Genomic DNA, 19,351 nt, shown 5'->3' on the forward strand with positions numbered 1-19,351 from the left:
AGGGTAACAGTGTTCTAGATTAATAGACAGGGTAACAGTGTTCTAGATTAATAAACAGGGTAACAGTGTTCTAGAATAATAAACAGGGTAACAGTGTTCTAGAATTGCACTTCTGACATGGTACCAATACTATTCAACATTTTAAATCAGCATTTTGAGGATTCTATCAAAAGTGAATCAGCAAAGTCATACTTGATAGAGAAGTGCAGTAGTCTATGGAATGTACCAAACGTGGGCCTGTTCAACAGGTCATCTTTTGTTCTCCAGGGGATGACATCATTTCCTCAATGGGAAGCACAGGGAGGTTACACCTCAGCTCAGGTAAAGGTGTGGTACTGCGTGGGAATACGTGAAGGATTGCTGCTGTCGCCTATTGTGTTGAGTGGTAGCTAAACTTCAGGTAAGAATCACTAGAGTATATTTATTTTTGCGAGATTGTTTTGTTTTATGAATAGGATGTACTGTAGACGAATGTTGTGTATTGACATGCGTTAGAAGTGATTTTCCTCGCTGTTCTATGAAAATGTGATGTGATTGATCTTGCCTGTACCTGACGCTGAGATCGACTCGACTGCTGAATACAGTTTTTGATCTCCAATCCTTTTGACATTGCTCTGACGAATTCAAATTTATTCTATTGTATTTTATTGTAATTTACTGTATTTTATTGTATTCTATTGCATTTTATTGTATTCTATTGTATTTTATTGTATTCTATTGTATTTTATTCTATTGTATTTTATTGTATTCTGTTGTATTTTATTCTATTGTATTTTATTCTATTCTATTGTATTTTATCTCATTAACTTTTGGTGTTTTAGGCTACTGTGATCTATCACTTTTTAAAACAGTAATATGGTAAGAGAAGTGGCCAATTTCATAAGAATATCTTTATCTCACCAGACACGGATATCCCCGGTCCACATCACCATTGAAATGGCAACTTTATGGGTAAGATCACTAGTGGTGTATGATGCATGCGTTGATATAAAATAGGCAATTCACATGAATACCTTCAGATCATTTTTAAGATAACTTTGTATAAAGCATAAAACAAACATTTTCTACACTGAGTGTACAAAACATTAAGAACACCTGCTCTTTCCATGACATAGACTGACCAGGTGAATCCAGGTGAAAGCTGTGATCCCTTATTGATGTCACCTGTTAAATCCACTTCAATCAGTGTAGATGAAGGGGAGGAGACAGGTTAAAGAAGGGTTTTTTAAGCCTTGAGACAATTGAGACATGGATTGCGTATGTATGCCATTCTGAGGGTAAAAGGGCAAGACAAAATATTGAAGTGCCTTTGAACTGGGAAGTAGGTGCCAGACGCACCAGATTGAGTGTGTCAAAAACTGCAACACTGTCGGGCTTTTCACGCTCAACAGTTTCCTGTGTTTATGAAGAATGGTCCACCACCCAAAGGACATCCAGCCAACTTGACACAACTGAGGAGCATTGGAGTCGACATGGGCCAACATCCCTGTGGAATTCTTTTGACACTGAGGCTGTTCTGAGGGCAAAAAGGGGTGCAACTCCGTATTAGGAAGGTGATCTTAATGTTTTGTACACTCTGTGTATATTTTGAATGTACAAATAGATAGTAGTCGAGGGCTAGGCCACCTCAGTTTTAATAGGCATAAAAACCCCTTAAGCGAACAATAGCACAAACCTGTGACTCACTGGCTGTGTGTCTGTATCTCTGTACTATTGAATGACTTGGAAGGTCTCATGGACTCCCCAACCTAATGCAGCGTTTACCAGTTCTGATATTGATAGAAGTCGAATGTGACACTGTTTTCATTTGTGAAATATTAATATAAACCGGTTTATTTTGTGTGCAGACAGGGGAGAGAGGGAGCATCAAGCCCAAGGCAGATTTCAACGCAAAGGATGACGCTGTTGCTCTCAGAATGGCCATAAAGGGACTAGGTAAAGAATATTGGCCCCTTCTAGAACAGACCTGGGTTCAAATACTGGCCCCTTCTAGAACAGACCTGGGTTCAAATACTGGTCCCTTCTAGAACAGACCTGGGTTCAAATACTGGTCCCTTCTAGAACAGACCTGGGTTCAAATACTGGTCCCTTCTAGAACAGACCTGGGTTCAAATACTGGCCCCTTCTAGAACAGACCTGGGTTCAAATACTGGCCCCTTCTAGAACAGACCTGGGTTCAAATACGGGTCCCTTCTAGAACAGACCTGGGTTCAAATACTGGTCCCTTCTAGAACAGACATGGGTTCAAATACGGGTCCCTTCTAGAACAGACATGGGTTCAAATACTGGTCCCTTCTAGAACAGGCCTGGGTTCAAATACTGGCCCCTTCTAGAACAGACCTGGGTTCAAATACTGGTCCCTTCTAGAACAGACATGGGTTCAAATACTGGTCCCTTCTAGAACAGACCTGGGTTCAAATACTGGTCCCTTCTAGAACAGACCTGGGTTCAAATACTGGTCCCTTCTAGAACAGACCTGGGTTCAAATACTGGCCCCTTCTAGAACAGACATGGGTTCAAATACTGGTCCCTTCTAGAACAGACATGGGTTCAAATACTGGTCCCTTCTAGAACAGACCTGGGTTCAAATACTGGTCCCTTCTAGAACAGACCTGGGTTCAAATACTGGTCCCTTCTAGAACAGACCTGGGTTCAAATACTGGTCCCTTCTAGAACAGACCTGGGTTCAAATACTGGTCCCTTCTAGAACAGACCTGGGTTCAAATACTGGTCCCTTCTAGAACAGACATGGGTTCAAATACTGGTCCCTTCTAGAACAGACCTGGGTTCAAATACTGGTCCCTTCTAGAACAGACCTGGGTTCAAATACTGGCCCCTTCTAGAACAGACCTGGGTTCAAATACTGGCCCCTTCTAGAACAGACATGGGTTCAAATACTGGTCCCTTCTAGAACAGACATGGGTTCAAATACTGGTCCCTTCTAGAACAGACCTGGGTTCAAATACTGGTCCCTTCTAGAACAGACCTGGGTTCAAATACTGGCCCCTTCTTGAACAGACCTGGGTTCAAATACTGTCCCCTTCTAGAACAGACCTGGGTTCAAATACTGGTCCCTTCTAGAACAGACCTGGGTTCAAATACTGGTCCCTTCTAGAACAGACCTGGGTTCAAATACTGGTCCCTTCTAGAACAGACCTGGGTTCAAATACTGGTCCCTTCTAGAACAGACCTGGGTTCAAATACTGGCCCCTTCTAGAACAGACCTGGGTTCTAATACTGGTCCCTTCTAGAACAGACATGGGTTCAAATACTGGCCCCTTCTAGAACAGACCTGGGTTCTAATACTGGTCCCTTCTAGAACAGACCTGGGTTCAAATAGTGGTCCCTTCTAGAACAGACCTGGGCTCAAATACTGGTCCCTTCTAGAACAGACATGGGTTCAAATACTGGCCTGTTTTAGATCTCTCAAATACTGGCCTGTTTTATATTTCTCAAATACTGGCCTGTTTTAGATCTCTCAAATACTGGCCTGTTTTATATTTCTCAAATACTGGCCTGTTTTATATTTCTCAAATACTGGCCTGTTTTATATTTCTCAAATACTGGCCTGTTTCAGTACTTGTTAATTCTCCCTAATTCTTTGCGGTTTAGATCAGTTCTATTGTATAGCCAACCAGCCTTGTTGGATTTGTCTGCAGGTACAAACGAGAAGACCTTAATAGATATTCTAACTCAGAGGAGTAATGTTCAACGTCAGCTCATCTGTAAAGCTTACCAAGAAGATGCCACTGGCAAGGTAAGAACTCAACTCTTTCTATCAGGGCTCACCCGCCCGCCCGCCCCCCCCCCGCACTCGTCTGTCGTCGTCTGTCGTCGTCTGTCGTCGTCTGTCGTCTGTCTGTCTGTCGCGTCGTCTGTCTGTCTGTCTGTCTGTCTGTCTGTCTGTCTGTCTGTCTGTCTGCTCTGTCTGTCTGTCTGTCTGCCCCCCCCCCCCCCCTCTGCTCTGCCCCCTCTCTCGGGTGTGTGATCACCTGTCTTCCTGTAGACTCTGGTGGAGGACTTAGAAGGGGACACCCATAGTCACTTTGAGGACCTGCTGGTCGCGCTGGTCACACCCCCTGCCATCTATGACAGCCAGGAATTCCACAAGGCCATGAAGGTGAGCTAGCTTCATAATTTTGTTTTTCTTGCCTCCCTAAACAAATCATTTCTTGATTTAACTTCATTTGTACTCAACACTAACAGCAGAATAATGTGTCGCAGGGAATTGGGACTAATGACAGTGCCTTGATAGAAATCTTTGCCACAAGATCCAACAAACAAATGAAAGAGATTTCTGATGCCTATTTAAAAGGTAAGAAATGATCAGTATAACCATTGCTAGGCTCAGTTCTGTGTTTCAACCAATCAGTTCAGTAACTAGACAGAGATGACATCATCAGACGCTAAGACGATGACATCATCAGATGCTAAGACCATTTGATAGTTGACACGGAGACAGGTTTACATTGCAACAGCTTTTCTCTCATAGAAACTGAGAAGAAGTTGACCTTGGACCTGAAGAACGAGATTTCTGGAGAATTTGCTAAAGCTATTCTCATTCTGGCCGAGGTATTGTGAGCCCAATCAAAACATAGGATCTGTAGTTGCTGTTGTTGTCTATAGAATGGGCCTGTTATAAATCTCTCAATATGGTTTGTCTTTAAACTAAGGGCAAGCGGGATGAAAACACACATGTGGATGCAGCCAAGGCCAAAGAGGATGCTAAGGTGCTGTGAGTTGATGTTTCTCAGGTGTTATAACACAGTTATTAGGGTGCAACATTTATAACAACATTTATGACAACATTTATAACAACATTTATAACAACATTTATGACAACATTTATAACAACATTTATAACAACATGTATAACAACTTGTATAATACCATTTATAATAACATTTATAATAACATGTATAATAACATTAATAAAAACATGTATAATAACATTTATAATAAAATGTATAATAACATTTATAAAAACATGTATAATAACATTTATAATAACATTTATAATAACGTAGAATAACATTTATAATAACATTTATAGCAGTATGTGTAAAAACATTTATAATGACGTATAATAGCAAGTATAATAACATTTATAATAACATGTATAATAACATTTATAACAGTATGTATAATAACATTTATAACAACATTTATAACAACATTTATAATAACATAACAACATTTATAATAACATGTATAATAACATTCATAATAACATTTATAACAACATTTATAACAACATTTATAATAACATAACATTTATAATAACATGTATAATAACATTCATAATAACATTTATAACAGCATTTATAATAACATTTATAACAACATTTATAACAACATTTATGACACCATTTAGAATACCGTTTATAACACCATTTATTACAACATTTATAACAACATTTATAATAATATTTATAACACCATTTATAACACCATTTATAATACCATTTATAACACCATCTATAACACCATCTATAATACCATTTATAACACCATTTATAACAACATGTACAAGACCATTTATAATACCATTTATAACACCATTTATAATACCATTTATAACACCATCTATAATACCATTTTTAACACCATTTATAACAACATTTATAACAATATTTATAACACCATTTATAATAATATCAATAACACCATTTATAACACCATTTATAATACCATTCATAATAACATTTATAACACCATTTATGAAACCATTTGTAATAGTATTTATAAAAACATTTGTAATAACATTTATAACACCATTTGACAAGTTTTTACAACACTGATAAACAGGGCAAAATAGAAATAGGCCTATAACAGTTCTTGTGCCATGCTTGTACTGATCATGTTTTAATGTTAACCACCTCCAGTAACCCTTACCATTTATAACACCATTTATAACCCCATTTATAACACCATTTATAACCCCATTTATAACCCCATTTATAACCCCATTTATACCACAATTTATAACACCATTTATAACAACATTTATAACACCATTTATAATACCATTTACAACACCATTTATAACACCATTTATAACACCATTTATAATAACATTTATAACACCATTTATAACACCATTCATAACACCATTTATAACAACATTTATAATACCATTTATAACACTATTTATAATAATATTTATAACAACATTTATAACAATATTTATAATAACATTTTTAATAACATTTATAGCAACATTCATAACAACATTCATAACAACATTTATAACAACATTTATAATAACATTTATAGCAACATTTATAACACCATTCATAACAATATTTATAACAACATTTATAATATCATTTCCATCTCTGTGAAACACATCTACAACAAATATTTCTTTATTCCCTCCGTCAGACTCTTTACACCGCGGGAGAGAAGAAGTGGGGGACAGATGAGTCCAAGTTCATCGACATCCTGTGTCAGAGAAGCATACCTCAACTCAGACAAAGTAAAGATAACTGACCTAATGCACAACATTGTTGTTGTTGTTGTTAGATGCCTTATATCTGACTTGTGATGTCATGTTTTTGTGTAGCTCTGGTGGAATACAAGACCATCAGCGGGAAGAGTCTGCAGGAGAGCATCGAGGGAGAGATGTCTGGGGAACTAGAGGAGCTCCTAGTGGCCATCGGTAAACTACTGCTCAATCACAGCTGTATTCTACTGGGGGCCATTGGTAAACTACTGCTCAATCACAGCTGTATTCTACTAGTGGCCATCGGTAAACTACTGCTCAATCACAGCTGTATTCTACTGGGGGCCATCGGTAAACTACTGCTCAATCACAGCTGTATTCTACTGGGGGCCATCGGTGAACTACTGCTCAATCACAGCTGTATTCTACTGGGGGCCATCGGTAAACTACTGCTCAATCACAGCTGTATTCTACTGGGGGCCATCGGTAAACTACTGCTCAATCACAGCTGTATTCTACTGGGGGCCATCGGTAAACTACTGCTCAATCACAGCTGTATTCTACTGGGGGCCATCGGTAAACTACTGCTCAATCACAGCTGTATTCTACTGGGGGCCATCGGTAAACTACTGCTCAATCACAGCTGTATTCTACTGGGGGCCATCGGTGAACTACTGCTCAATCACAGCTGTATTCTACTGGGGGCCATCGGTAAACTACTGCTCAATCACAGCTGTATTCTACTGGGGGCCATCGGTAAACTACTGCTCAATCACAGCTGTATTCTACTGGGGGCCATCGGTAAACTACTGCTCAATCACAGCTGTATTCTACTGGGGGCCATCGGTAAACTACTGCTCAATCACAGCTGTATTCTACTGGGGGCCATCGGTAAACTACTGCACAATCACAGCTGTATTCTACTGGGGGCCATCGGTGAACTACTGCTCAATCACAGCTGTATTCTACTGGGGGCCATCGGTGAACTACTGCTCAATCACAGCTGTATTCTACTGGGGGCCATCGGTAAACTACTGCACAATCACAGCTGTATTCTACTGGGGGCCATCGGTGAACTACTGCTCAATCACAGCTGTATTCTACTGGGGGCCATCGGTAAACTACTGCTCAATCACAGCTGTATTCTACTGGGGGCCATCGGTAAACTACTGCTCAATCACAGCTGTATTCTACTGGGGGCCATTGGTAAACTACTGCTCAATCACAGCTGTATTCTACTGGGGGCCATTGGTAAACTACTGCTCAATCACAGCTGTATTCTACTGGGGGCCATTGGTAAACTACTGCTCAATCACAGCTGTATTCTACTGGGGGCCATCGGTGAACTACTGCTCAATCACAGCTGTATTCTACTGGGGGCCATCGGTGAACTACTGCTCAATCACAGCTGTATTCTACTGGGGGCCATTGGTAAACTACTGCTCAATCACAGCTGTATTCTACTGGGGGCCATTGGTAAACTACTGCTCAATCACAGCTGTATTCTACTGGGGGCCATTGGTAAACTACTGCTCAATCACAGCTGTATTCTACTGGGGGCCATTGGTAAACTACTGCTCAATCATAGCTTTGTTCTTATGTATTTTCTTTTATTCATTATTTTATTTAACCTTTATTTAACTAGGCAAGTCAGTTAAGAACAAATTCTTATTTACAATGACGGCCTACCAAAAGGCAAAAGGCTTCCTGCGGGGACGGGGGCTGGGATTAAAAAAAAGGTATATAAACATAGGACTAAACACACATCACGACAAGAGAGACAACACTACATAAAGAGAGACCTAAGACAACAGCATAGCATGGCAGCAACACATGACAACACAGCATGGAAGCAACAACAACATGACAACAACATGGCAGCAACACAACATGGTAGCAGCACAAAACATGGTACAAACATTATTGGGCACAGACAACAGCACAAAGGGCAAGAAGGTAGAGACAACAAGCAAAGCAGCTACAACTGTCAGTAAGAGTGTCCATGAATGAGTCTTTGAATGAAGAAATGGAGATAAAACTGTCCAGTTTGAGTGTTTGTTGCAGCTCGTTCCAGTCACTAGCTGCAGCGAACTGAAAAGAGGAGCGACCCAGGGATGTGTGTGCTTCGGGGATCTTTAACAGAATGTGACTGGCAGAACGGGTGTTGTATGTGGAGGATGAGGGCTGCAGTAGATATCTCAGATAGGGGGGAGTGAGGCTTAAGAGGGTTTTATAAATAAGCATCAACCAGTGGGTTTTGCAACAGGAATACAGAGATGACCAGTTTACAGAGGAGTATAGAGTGTAGTGATGTGTCCTATAAGGAGCATTGGTGGTAAATCTGATGGCCGAATGGTAAAAAACATCTAGATACTCGAGAGCACCCTTACCTGCCGATCTATAAATTACGTCTCCGTAATCTAGCATGGGTAGGATGGTCATCTGAGTCAGGGTTAGTTTGGCAGCTGGGGTGAAAGAGGAGCGATTACGATAGAGGAAACCAAGTCTAGATTTAACTTTAGCCTGCAGCTTTGATATGTGCTGAGAGAAGGACAGTGTACTGTCTAGCCATACTCCCAAGTACTTGTATGCGCTCAAGCTCTAAACCCTCAGAGGTAGTAATCACACCTGTGGGGAGAGGGGCATTCTTCTTACCAAATCACATGACCTTTGTTTTGGAGGTGTTCAGAACAAGGTTAAGGGTAGAGAGAACTTGTTGGACTCTAAGAAAGCTTTTTTGTAGAGCATTTAACACAAAATCCAGGGAGGGGCCAGCTGAGTATAAGACTGTATCATCTGCATATAAATGGATGAGAGAGCTTCCTACTGCGTGAGCTATGTTGTTGATGTAAATTGAGAAGAGCGTGGGGCCCAGGATTGAGCCTTGGGGTACTCCCTTGGTGACAGGCAGTGGCTGAGACAGCAGATTTTCTGACTTTGTACACTGCGCTCTTTGAGAGAGGTAGTTAGCAAACCAGGCGAAAGACCCCTCAGAGACACCAATACTCCTTAGCCGGCCCACAAGAATAGAATGGTCTACCGTATCAAAAGCTTTGGCCAAGTCTATAAAAATAGCAGCACAACATTGCTTAGAATCAAGGGCAATGGTGACATCATTGAGGACCTTTAGGTTGCAGTGACACATCCATAACCTGAGAGGAAACCAGATTGCATACCAGAGAGAATACTATAGGCATCAAGAAAGCCAGTCAGTTGATTATTGACAAGTGTTTCCAACACTTTGATAAACAGGGCAAAATAGAAATAGACCTATAACAGTTCTTGTGCCATGCATGTACTGATCATGTTTTAATGTTAACCACCTCCAGTAACCCTTACCCATATATAACCCTTACCCATATATAACCCTTACTCATATATAACCCTAACCCATATATAACCCTAACCCTAACCCTTAAATAACCCTTAGCCATATATAACCCTTACCCATATATAACCCTTACCCATATATAACCCTAACCCATATATAACCCTAACCCTAACCCTTAAATAACCCTAACCATATATAACCCTTACCCATATATAACCCTAACCCTTAAATAACCCTAACCCTAACCCATATCTGACCCTAACCCATATATAACCCTTACCCATATATAACCCTTACCCATATATAACCCTTACCCATATATAACCCTTACCCATATATAACCCTAACCCATATATAACCCTAACCCTAACCCTTAAATAACCCTAACCCATATATAACCCTTACCCATATATAACCCTAACCCTTAAATAACCCTAACCCTAACCCATATCTGACCCTAACCCATATATAACCCTAACCCATATATAACCCTTACCCATATATAACCCTAACCCATATATAACCCTAACCCTTAAATAACCCTAACCCATATCTGACCCTAACCCATATATAACCCTAACCCTAACCCATATATAACCCTAAACCATATATAGCCCTTACCCTAACCCATATATAACCCTAACCCATATATAACCCTAACCCTAACCCATATATAACTCTAATCTATATATAACCCATATATAACCCATATACAACCCTAACCCATATATAACCCTAACCCATATATAAACCATGTATAACCCTAACCCTAACCCATATACAACCCATATATAACCCTAACCCTAACCCATATATAACACTAACCCTAACCCATATATAACCCTAACCCATATATAACCTGTCGTGTCTTTGGCTATGCCGGATTAAGTGATATGACATGCTAACCTATAAAATTCTTTCTCTGTAATTAATATTACCTGATTAAGCTAATCATGTAAATGTAATTAACTAGAAAGTCGGGGCACCACGGAAGAACATTTATAGAGCTGTTATCTTCCGAATAAATTCTTAAAATACTTAGTAATATTTTACATCGATAGCAGTCAATATTAACCCTTATCTTATTTTCAGTCTCATAATGAAAGTTGTAAATTCTTGGTTATCTTCACGAACCCTGGCTAACAAGTTGAATCAGCAATACAAAATTGGGTTTAATTATTTATTTACTAAATACCTAACTAATCACACAGAATTACAAATACACAGAATACAATGATGTCATACAGAATTCACCCCTGGTGAACGGAACCTGTATGAAAGCTGGTTACACAAAGGAAAGGGGGTTGGGCTTGAATGAAAGAGCGGGAAGATTTAGGAACACAGAAACAGCAGCTATGCTATCGTAAATACATTATCTTATGCATTCTAAATTACCGCCCATTTGGAAAAGGAAAATGCAATAAATATTTACTCTGAGCTGCGCTTCGGTAGATTGGTCGTAGATGCTGGCCGGGTTGGCCAACAGATCTCCCTGTACTTGGAAGAATGTCTCTGGTGGTGAATTGGATACGTGGTGGTATCTTCGTCCGTCTGTTAGACTGGATCCGTCGTCCGTCCTTTCCTAGCCCACGTCGACAGCGGCCGCTGCTAACTCAATGGCTAGGAAGTATCACTTCTGTAGTGAATAAGCTCAAAGTTCATACCAGTTCATACCATAGCTCACGCCGAGGTTGGCTTAGTTCTGTCCTTGACATGTGTGTCCTTCTAACGTAGAGGCTGCAGACCTCCCGTACTGGAACCACCTGGTTATCTTTTCGTCAAAGGCTTATATAGTGGAGAGGGGGAAGGATGTGTTTCATCGTTTATAACCCCTCCTCTTCACAGGGGTGGGCCACTGATCAAGCAGGGCACTTTCCTTATGAAAACCCAAATCTCTCATTTGGAAGCTAAAATTACATTTCATCTCCTAACAAACAATTTCAATATCAAACATTTCAATTGCATAACAATTCCATGTGACTCTGATAACTAGAGGGTGGATACTTTCCGAGGTACAGTTTATGTCGTCCTGTCATCAGTCATAATGTCTCAGATAACAACTGAACTGACATCCATACTCATTACGTTCCAAATATGGTTCCTTTCCCCATTTGTTTGATGTTCCCAGACTCTCTATATTTAACAGGACAGCAGTCCTTCAGGACAGCAGTCCTTCAGTAGGGTCAGAGAAGGGAAGGGAGAAAGGTATTTATGGGGGGGGGGGGTCATAAACCTTACCCACAGGCCAACGTCATGACAAACCCTAACCCATATATATCCCTAACCCATATATAACCCATGTATAACACTAACCCATATATAACTCTAACTCATATATAACCCATGTATAACCCTAACCCATATACAACCCATATATAACCCTAACCCGAACCCATATATAACCCTACCCATATGTAAACACCACCAGTTATGATGCTGCTTCTCTCCTCTAGTGAAATGTGTGAAGAATGTCCCAGCATACCTTGCTGAACGCCTGCATCAAGGCATGAAGGTACAGACAGTATATGTTCATGTTAAATACAATGAGCACATTGTTGTGTGATAGTCACTGCATGTTAGGAAATGATTCCATGGTAGAGTTTCAGTAGTTATGTCACTGTCAGAATCTTACATTTAAATGTTATTTACTTTATTTTTAATATGGTCACTGTCTCCCTCAGGGCGGAGGAACGGATGAGTGCATCCTAAACCGTATCATGGTCAGCCGGTCAGAGATAGACATGCTGGACATCAGAGCAGAGTTCAAGAAGCTTTATAGCTATTCTCTGCACTCTGCCATTGAGGTGAGACTACACCCTCTAACCCTAACCCTAACCCTCACCCTAGGCCTCACCTAAGCCTAACGCTCACCCTCACCCTAACCCTCACCCTAGCCCTCACCTAAGCCTAACGCTCACCCTCACCCTTGCCCTCACCCTTTCCCTAACCCTCACCCTCACCCTAACCCCTACCCTAAGCCTCACCCTCACCCTAACCCTCACCCTCACCCTAACCCCTACCCTAACCCTCACCCTTACCCTCGCCCTCACCCTCACCCTAACCCCTACCCTAAGCCTCCCCCTAACCCTCACTCTCACCCTAACCCTAACCTTCACCCTAGCCCTCATCCTAACCCTCACCCTCACCCTAATCCTCACCCTCACCCTAACCCTAACCCTCACCCTAGGCCTCACCTAAGCCTAACGCTCACCCTCACCCTAACCCTCACCCTAGCCCTCACCTAAGCCTAACGCTCACCCTCACCCTCACCCTAACCCTCACCCTTGCCCTCACCCTTTCCCTAACCCTCACCCTAGCCCTCATCCTAACCCTCACCCTAATCCTCACCCTAACCCCTACCCTAAGCCTCACCCTCACCCTAACCCTCACCCTCACCCTAACCCCTACCCTAACCCTCACCCTCACCCTCGCCCTCACCCTCACCCTCCCCCTAACCCCTACCCTAAGCCTCACCCTAACCCTCACCCTCACCCTAACCCTAACCTTCACCCTTTCCCTCACCCTTTCCCTAACGCTCACCCTCACCCTAACCCTCACCCTTGCCCTCACCCTTTCCCTAACCCTCACCCTAGCCCTCATCCTAACCCTCACCCTCACCCTAATCCTCACCCTAACCCCTACCCTAAGCCTCACCCTCACCTTAACCCTCACCCTAACCCTAAGCCTCACCCTCACCCTAACCCTAACCCTCACCCTCACCCTAACCCCTACCCTAACCCTCACCCTCACCCTAGCCCTCACCCTCACCCCTACCCTAACCCTCACCCTCACCCTAGCCCTCATCCTAACCCTCACCCTAATACTCACCCTAACCCCTACCCTAAGCCTCACCCTCACCCCTACCCTAAGCTTCACCCTAGCCCTCACCCTCACCCTAACCCCTACCCTAAGCCTCAACCTAACCCTAACCCTCACCCTAACCCTAACCCTCACCCTCACCCTAACCCTAACCCTCACCCTAACCCTAACCCTAACCCTCACCATAACCCTCACCCTAACCCTAACCCTCACCCTAACCCTCACCCTAACCCTCACCCTAACCCCTACCCTAAGCCAGGTAGAGATAAGGTCTTTTCACACTACTGAGCCGAACCAAGTCAAGGCAAACCAAACTGTACTGAGCTGGCCTGGTTACGCATCCACCCTAGACTCTGGAACTGTTCTAAAAAAGGACAAACTAAAAAGGAAATACCCAAGCCAGCACAGGTTGGTACGGATTGGCTTGGCACGAGACTGTGAAAAGGCCATTAGATAACTTATCGGTACCATGGTCAGAGTTGGAGTTCAAATTTAAACTGAGGTTGTCCTCAACTCTGCTACCTCTCATATATCTACAGTATTTCTCCTGTGAGGTCCATTGCATCTCAGTGCTTGAGGCGACACTACAGACACCTCGATTCAAATCCAGGCTGTATCACTACCGGCCGTGATTTGGAGTCCCATAAGGCGGCGCACAATTGGCCCAGCGTCGTCCGGGTTTGGCCGGTGTAGGCCGTCATTGTAAATAAGAATTGGTTTCTTAACTGACTTGCCTAGTTAAATAAAGGTTCAATAATTTGTTTTAAATATCCTGACATCGACAGGCATTGTACTCTATTAAATTAAAGGTTCTCTATACTGATTGTGGTTTCAATGGTCAACTGCGATATAGATCAACAATCTACTTGCTACAACTGTGATCTGTTGTTGTCTCACCTAGCTGTCTTAAAGGGATGCTTTGGGATTTTGACAATGAAGCCCTGCTAGCAGATAACCATGGACTTCCAGTCATTGCGCTAACACTAGTTAGCATTGGCTCTTGACAGTACCTCTAACTTCCTTCATACTGGACACAGAGACATAAAAATGGTATCCATGAGTTCGTCTGACTCTGTGTGAAGTAGATAAATGGCCTCTTTGCCAAAATCCCAAAGTATCCCTTTAAGATGAATGAATACACCAATTGTAAGTCGCTCTGGATAAGAGCATCGGCTAAATGTCTATAATGTTATTGTAAAATGTATACACACCTTTTCCTGTCATAGATTACAATGTATTCCTACTACATACTAACTATTTTCTCTCTATATATATATATATATTTGGTTGGAGCCCAGTTAGGTTTTGTGTGCTTGTCCTCACTGGTGTGTGACAGAACGATGGTGTTGTGTTCTTCTGTCTGTAGTCGGATACATCTGACTTCTATGGCGACTGTCTCAAGAAGATCTGTGGAGGGGACGATTAACAATGTAACACTTTGGAGGGGACGACTACGGCAGTAACACAACACTGCAGCCAGAAGATACCTGTGTATCACACGGGTGCTACTACTACTACTAATAATAATACTACTACTAATACTACTACGACTACTAATACTACTACTACTACTACCCACTAATATTACTACTCCTACTACTAATACTACTACTACTACAACAACTACTACAACTACAACTACTACTACTACTACTAATACTACCCACTAATATTCCTACTACTACAACTACTACTACAACTACAACTACGACACACTAATATTACTACTACTACTACAGCTACTACCACTACCACTACCGCTACCACTACTACCACTTTTACTGAGCTACCTTCCTCTCAGTCTACCATTTCAACATACAGTACTGGGTCATGTTCATTAGCCACCTGTTCTGAAAAAACATATATATACTGAAAAAGGGAGGGACTAGCTGGACCAATAAGAAACACTCATTGTCATTTTCAGTTGCAGTGCCCTAATGAACATGACCCTACTCTCTTCCTACCAAATCTACTCATCTTACAGACTTTTAAATGAATATTTTAGAATAGCTGTTAGTAGTAGGGAATCATTGTAAATCAGTGCTGTGTTTGATTTTGCGTGACGACTGTTCTGTTCTGTTTTTATCTATCTCTCTAGACTAATAGCCACAAGTCTGATAGCCACAAGTCTGATAGCCACAAGTCTGATAGCCATGATGAAGTCTGATAGCCACAAGTCTGATAGCCATGATGAAGTCTGATAGCCACAAGTCTGATAGCCATGATGAAGTCTGATAGCCACAAGTCTGATAGCCATGATGAAGTCTGATAGCCACAAGTCTGATAGCCATGATGAAGTCTGATAGCCACAAGTCTGATAGCCATGATGAAGTCTGATAGCCACAAGTCTGATAGCCACAAGTCTGATAGCCACAAGTCTGATAGCCATGGGGAAGTCTGATAGCCATGATGAAGTCTGATAGCCATGGGGAGGTCTGATAGACACAAGTCTGATAGCCACAAGTCTGATAGCCACAAGTCTGATAGCCACAAGTCTGATAGCCATGGGGAAGTCTGATAGCCATGGGGAAGTCTGATAGCCATGTTGAAGTCTGATAGCCATGGGAAGTCTGATAGCCATGTTGAAGTCTGATAGCCATGGGGAAGTCTGATAGCCATGTTGAAGTCTGATAGCCATGGGGAGGTCTGATAGCCATGGGGAAGTCTGATAGCCATGGGAAGTCTGATAGCCATGGGAAGTCTGATAGCCATGGGAAGTCTGATAGCCATGGGAAGTCTGATAGCCATGGGGAAGTCTGATAGCCATGGGGAGGTCTGATAGCCATGGGGAAGTCTGATAGCCATGGGGAAGTCTGATAGCCATGGGAAGTCTGATAGCCATGGGAAGTCTGATAGCCATGGGGAAGTCTGATAGCCATGGGGAAGTCTGATAGCCATGGGAAGTCTGATAGCCATGGGGAAGTCTGATAGCCATGGGGAAGTCTGATAGCCATGGGGAAGTCTGATAGCCATGGGAAGTCTGATAGCCATGGGGAAGTCTGATAGCCATGGGAAGTCTGATAGCCATGGGGAAGTCTGATAGCCATGGGAAGTCTGATAGCCATGGGGAAGTCTGATAGCCATGGGAAGTCTGATAGCCATGGGGAAGTCTGATAGCCATGGGGAAGTCTGATAGCCATGGGAAGTCTGATAGCCATGGGAAGTCTGATAGCCATGGGAAGTCTGATAGCCATGGGAAGTCTGATAGCCATGGGGAAGTCTGATAGCCATGGGAAGTCTGATAGCCATGGGAAGTCTGATAGCCATGGGGAAGTCTGATAGCCATGGGAAGTCTGATAGCCATGGGAAGTCTGATAGCCATGGGGAAGTCTGATAGCCATGGGAAGTCTGATAGCCATGGGAAGTCTGATAGCCATGGGAAGTCTGATAGCCATGGGGAAGTCTGATAGCCATGGGAAGTCTGATAGCCATGGGAAGTCTGATAGCCATGGGAAGTCTGATAGCCATGGGGAAGTCTGATAGCCATGGGAAGTCTGATAGCCATGGGAAGTCTGATAGCCATGGGAAGTCTGATAGCCATGGGAAGTCTGATAGCCATGGGGAAGTCTGATAGCCATGGGGAGGTCTGATAGCCATGGGGAAGTCTGATAGCCATGGGGAGGTCTGATAGCCATGGGGAGGTCTGATAGCCATGGGGAGGTCTGATAGCCATGGGGAAGTCTGATAGCCATGGGGAAGTCTGATAGCCATGGGGAAGTCTGATAGCCATGGGGAGGTCTGATAGCCATGGGGAGGTCTGATAGCCATGGGGAAGTCTGATAGCCATGGGGAAGTCTGATAGCCATGGGGAAGTCTGATAGCCATGGGGAGGTCTGATAGCCATGGGGAGGTCTGATAGCCATGGGGAGGTCTGATAGCCATGGGGTGGCAGGTAACCTAGTGGTTAGAGCATTGGGCTAGTAACCGAAAGGTTGCAAGATCGAATCCCTGAGCTTATAAGGTAAAAAACTGTTGTTCTGCCCCTGAAAAAGACAGTTAACCCACTGTTCCTAGGCTGTCATTGAAAATAAGAATTTGTTCTTAACTGATTTGCCTAGTTTAATTTTTTTTTATGTGGAAGTCTGATAGCCATGGGGAAGTCTGATAGCCATGGAGAATATGAAAAGTGTCTGGAAAACCTCTGTGGAGGAGATTATGAATGATACAAGTCGAACACCACTTGTCTCTCTGTGTTTCCCTGTATTTGATACAGCAAACGATGTACTGCATGTGTGCTGTACTTGCATTTTATGACATGATTCTAACTTATATCAATAAAAAGATCTCATTAAGAAGGAGATACTGTACTAAATACCAGAATATTTCCAACACGTTCTGGAATGTTCTTTAAAGGCACAGAGATCTTCGATGGGTGACATGTGCTGTATGTAATTTACACTCACCACTAGAGGTCCCCATTGATTCACACAGAAGCAGGAGATGCCATGTGAGTGAAGCATAGGGTCTCTGATATTAAGGCACGGTAGAGTTTATAGATGAAGCATATAGCCAAAAGCTGCCATATGTCAAAACCATTTATCCAAGTAAATGCAATCATTTATTTTTCAAACTTGGCAATTAATGATTCTCTCAACTTCATTGACTGTAAACTATAGAATGAATGTTTGATGGGAATGTTGTCTTTCTCACCCTTCTTTCAAGTCGATGTCCATTGGTACAGCACTGTGTGACTCTTGGCTATGTTTGTCATTTTTCATTGTCATTTTGCTCAATTTTCCCACACGCTATATGACTTTGAATGTTTTTGATGGCTGAACTATCTGTGACGTTCAGGGAAACTGAATGTGTTATTAGTATGCCCTCAGTTGACAGCCGTTCACATTTCAACATCATCAACTAACTGGGTTTAAATAGCGTTGGTTTTCTTTCAAATACTTCAGTTGCATTTGATGGAGCTTACCTATCTCAATAGAAGTAATGGAATCGTCCCAAAAGTGCAAACCCCACCCATCTGGATCCAGACAGGCCCAGTCAAACAAAAGTACTTGAGTGGAAACAAAAATGATTTGTTTTCATGCATCGGGAAAGAAAAACAACAAGAATAGAATTAGACTAACAAAAGGGTTAATTTCAGACATAGGTTGTGTACAGAGAGTATAACTTCTCCTCAGTTCAGGAGGGAGTACGGTTAGCTCCTTCAAGATCAACTCTGAAAACAAAGCCTGTCACGCAAACTTAACCTTTTTCTGTTTTGAGCTAACCTCATATTTTCTAACCTCGACATGAATAAATGTTTTATTATTCACAACAAGCATGCATTATGGATGTGTAACTTCTGTTGTTCTTGTTCAGCTGTTGACATATTCTACCTCAAAGATTAGAATTCACTGTACTGCTTCTAATATTCTACCTCACAGAGATTAGAATTCACTGTACCGCTTCTAAGACGTTACTGTTAACATATTCTACCTCACAGAGATTAGAATTCACTGTACCGCTTCTAAGACTTTACTGTTGACATATTCTACCTCACAGAGATTAGAATTCACTGTACCGCTTCTAAGACTTTACTGTTGACATATTCTACCTCACAGAGATTAGAATTCACTGTACCGCTTCTAAGACGTTACTGTTAACATATTCTACCTCACAGAGATTAGAATTCACTGTACCGCTTCTAAGACTTTACTGTTGACATATTCTACCTCACAGAGATTAGAATTCACTGTACCGCTTCTAAGACTTTACTGTTGACATATTCTACCTCACAGAGATTAGAATTCACTGTACCGCTT

The 19,351-nt window shown here is 42.1% G+C and overlaps 1 protein-coding gene and 1 long non-coding RNA gene across 3 annotated transcripts; both read left to right on the forward strand.

Annotated features, from left to right (window-relative positions):
- Window positions 1-264: 264 nt before the first annotated feature.
- On the forward strand, window positions 265-16,261 carry LOC106570892 (annexin A3). 2 transcript variants are annotated; one of them, XR_014380578.1, is made up of 14 exons: window positions 265-400; window positions 904-951; window positions 1,848-1,935; window positions 3,660-3,757; window positions 4,007-4,120; window positions 4,225-4,315; window positions 4,493-4,572; window positions 4,674-4,730; window positions 6,385-6,478; window positions 6,566-6,661; window positions 12,230-12,288; window positions 12,458-12,580; window positions 14,962-15,756; window positions 16,029-16,260. XR_014380578.1 is itself a non-coding variant. In XM_082961572.1 (13 exons), the coding sequence occupies exons 2-13, from the start codon at window positions 937-939 to the stop codon at window positions 15,019-15,021; spliced, it is 975 nt and encodes a 324-aa protein (XP_082817698.1). In that variant the 5' UTR covers window positions 265-400; window positions 904-936; the 3' UTR covers window positions 15,022-16,261. The 2 variants fall into 2 exon arrangements, 1 of the variants encoding a protein (XP_082817698.1); XM_082961572.1 differs by having other exon boundaries at window positions 14,962-16,261.
- Window positions 16,262-16,295: 34 nt separating this feature from the next.
- On the forward strand, window positions 16,296-18,867 carry LOC145860860 (uncharacterized). The gene is made up of 2 exons (XR_014380579.1): window positions 16,296-16,406; window positions 17,180-18,867. It is a non-coding gene; the product is annotated as an uncharacterized LOC145860860 (long non-coding RNA).
- Window positions 18,868-19,351: the final 484 nt, after the last annotated feature.

Source organism: Salmo salar, chromosome 15, assembly GCF_965601325.2.
Source record: "Salmo salar chromosome 15, fSalSal1, whole genome shotgun sequence".
Classification (NCBI taxonomy): domain Eukaryota; kingdom Metazoa; phylum Chordata; class Actinopteri; order Salmoniformes; family Salmonidae; genus Salmo; species Salmo salar.

Coding starts and splice junctions, on each gene's coding strand:
- LOC106570892 (XM_082961572.1), top strand. Junction 4,573..4,673: donor CTATTCTCATTCTGGCCGAG/GTATTGTGAGCC, acceptor CTTTAAACTAAG/GGCAAGCGGGATGAAAACAC. Junction 6,479..6,565: donor CATACCTCAACTCAGACAAA/GTAAAGATAACT, acceptor GTTTTTGTGTAG/CTCTGGTGGAATACAAGACC.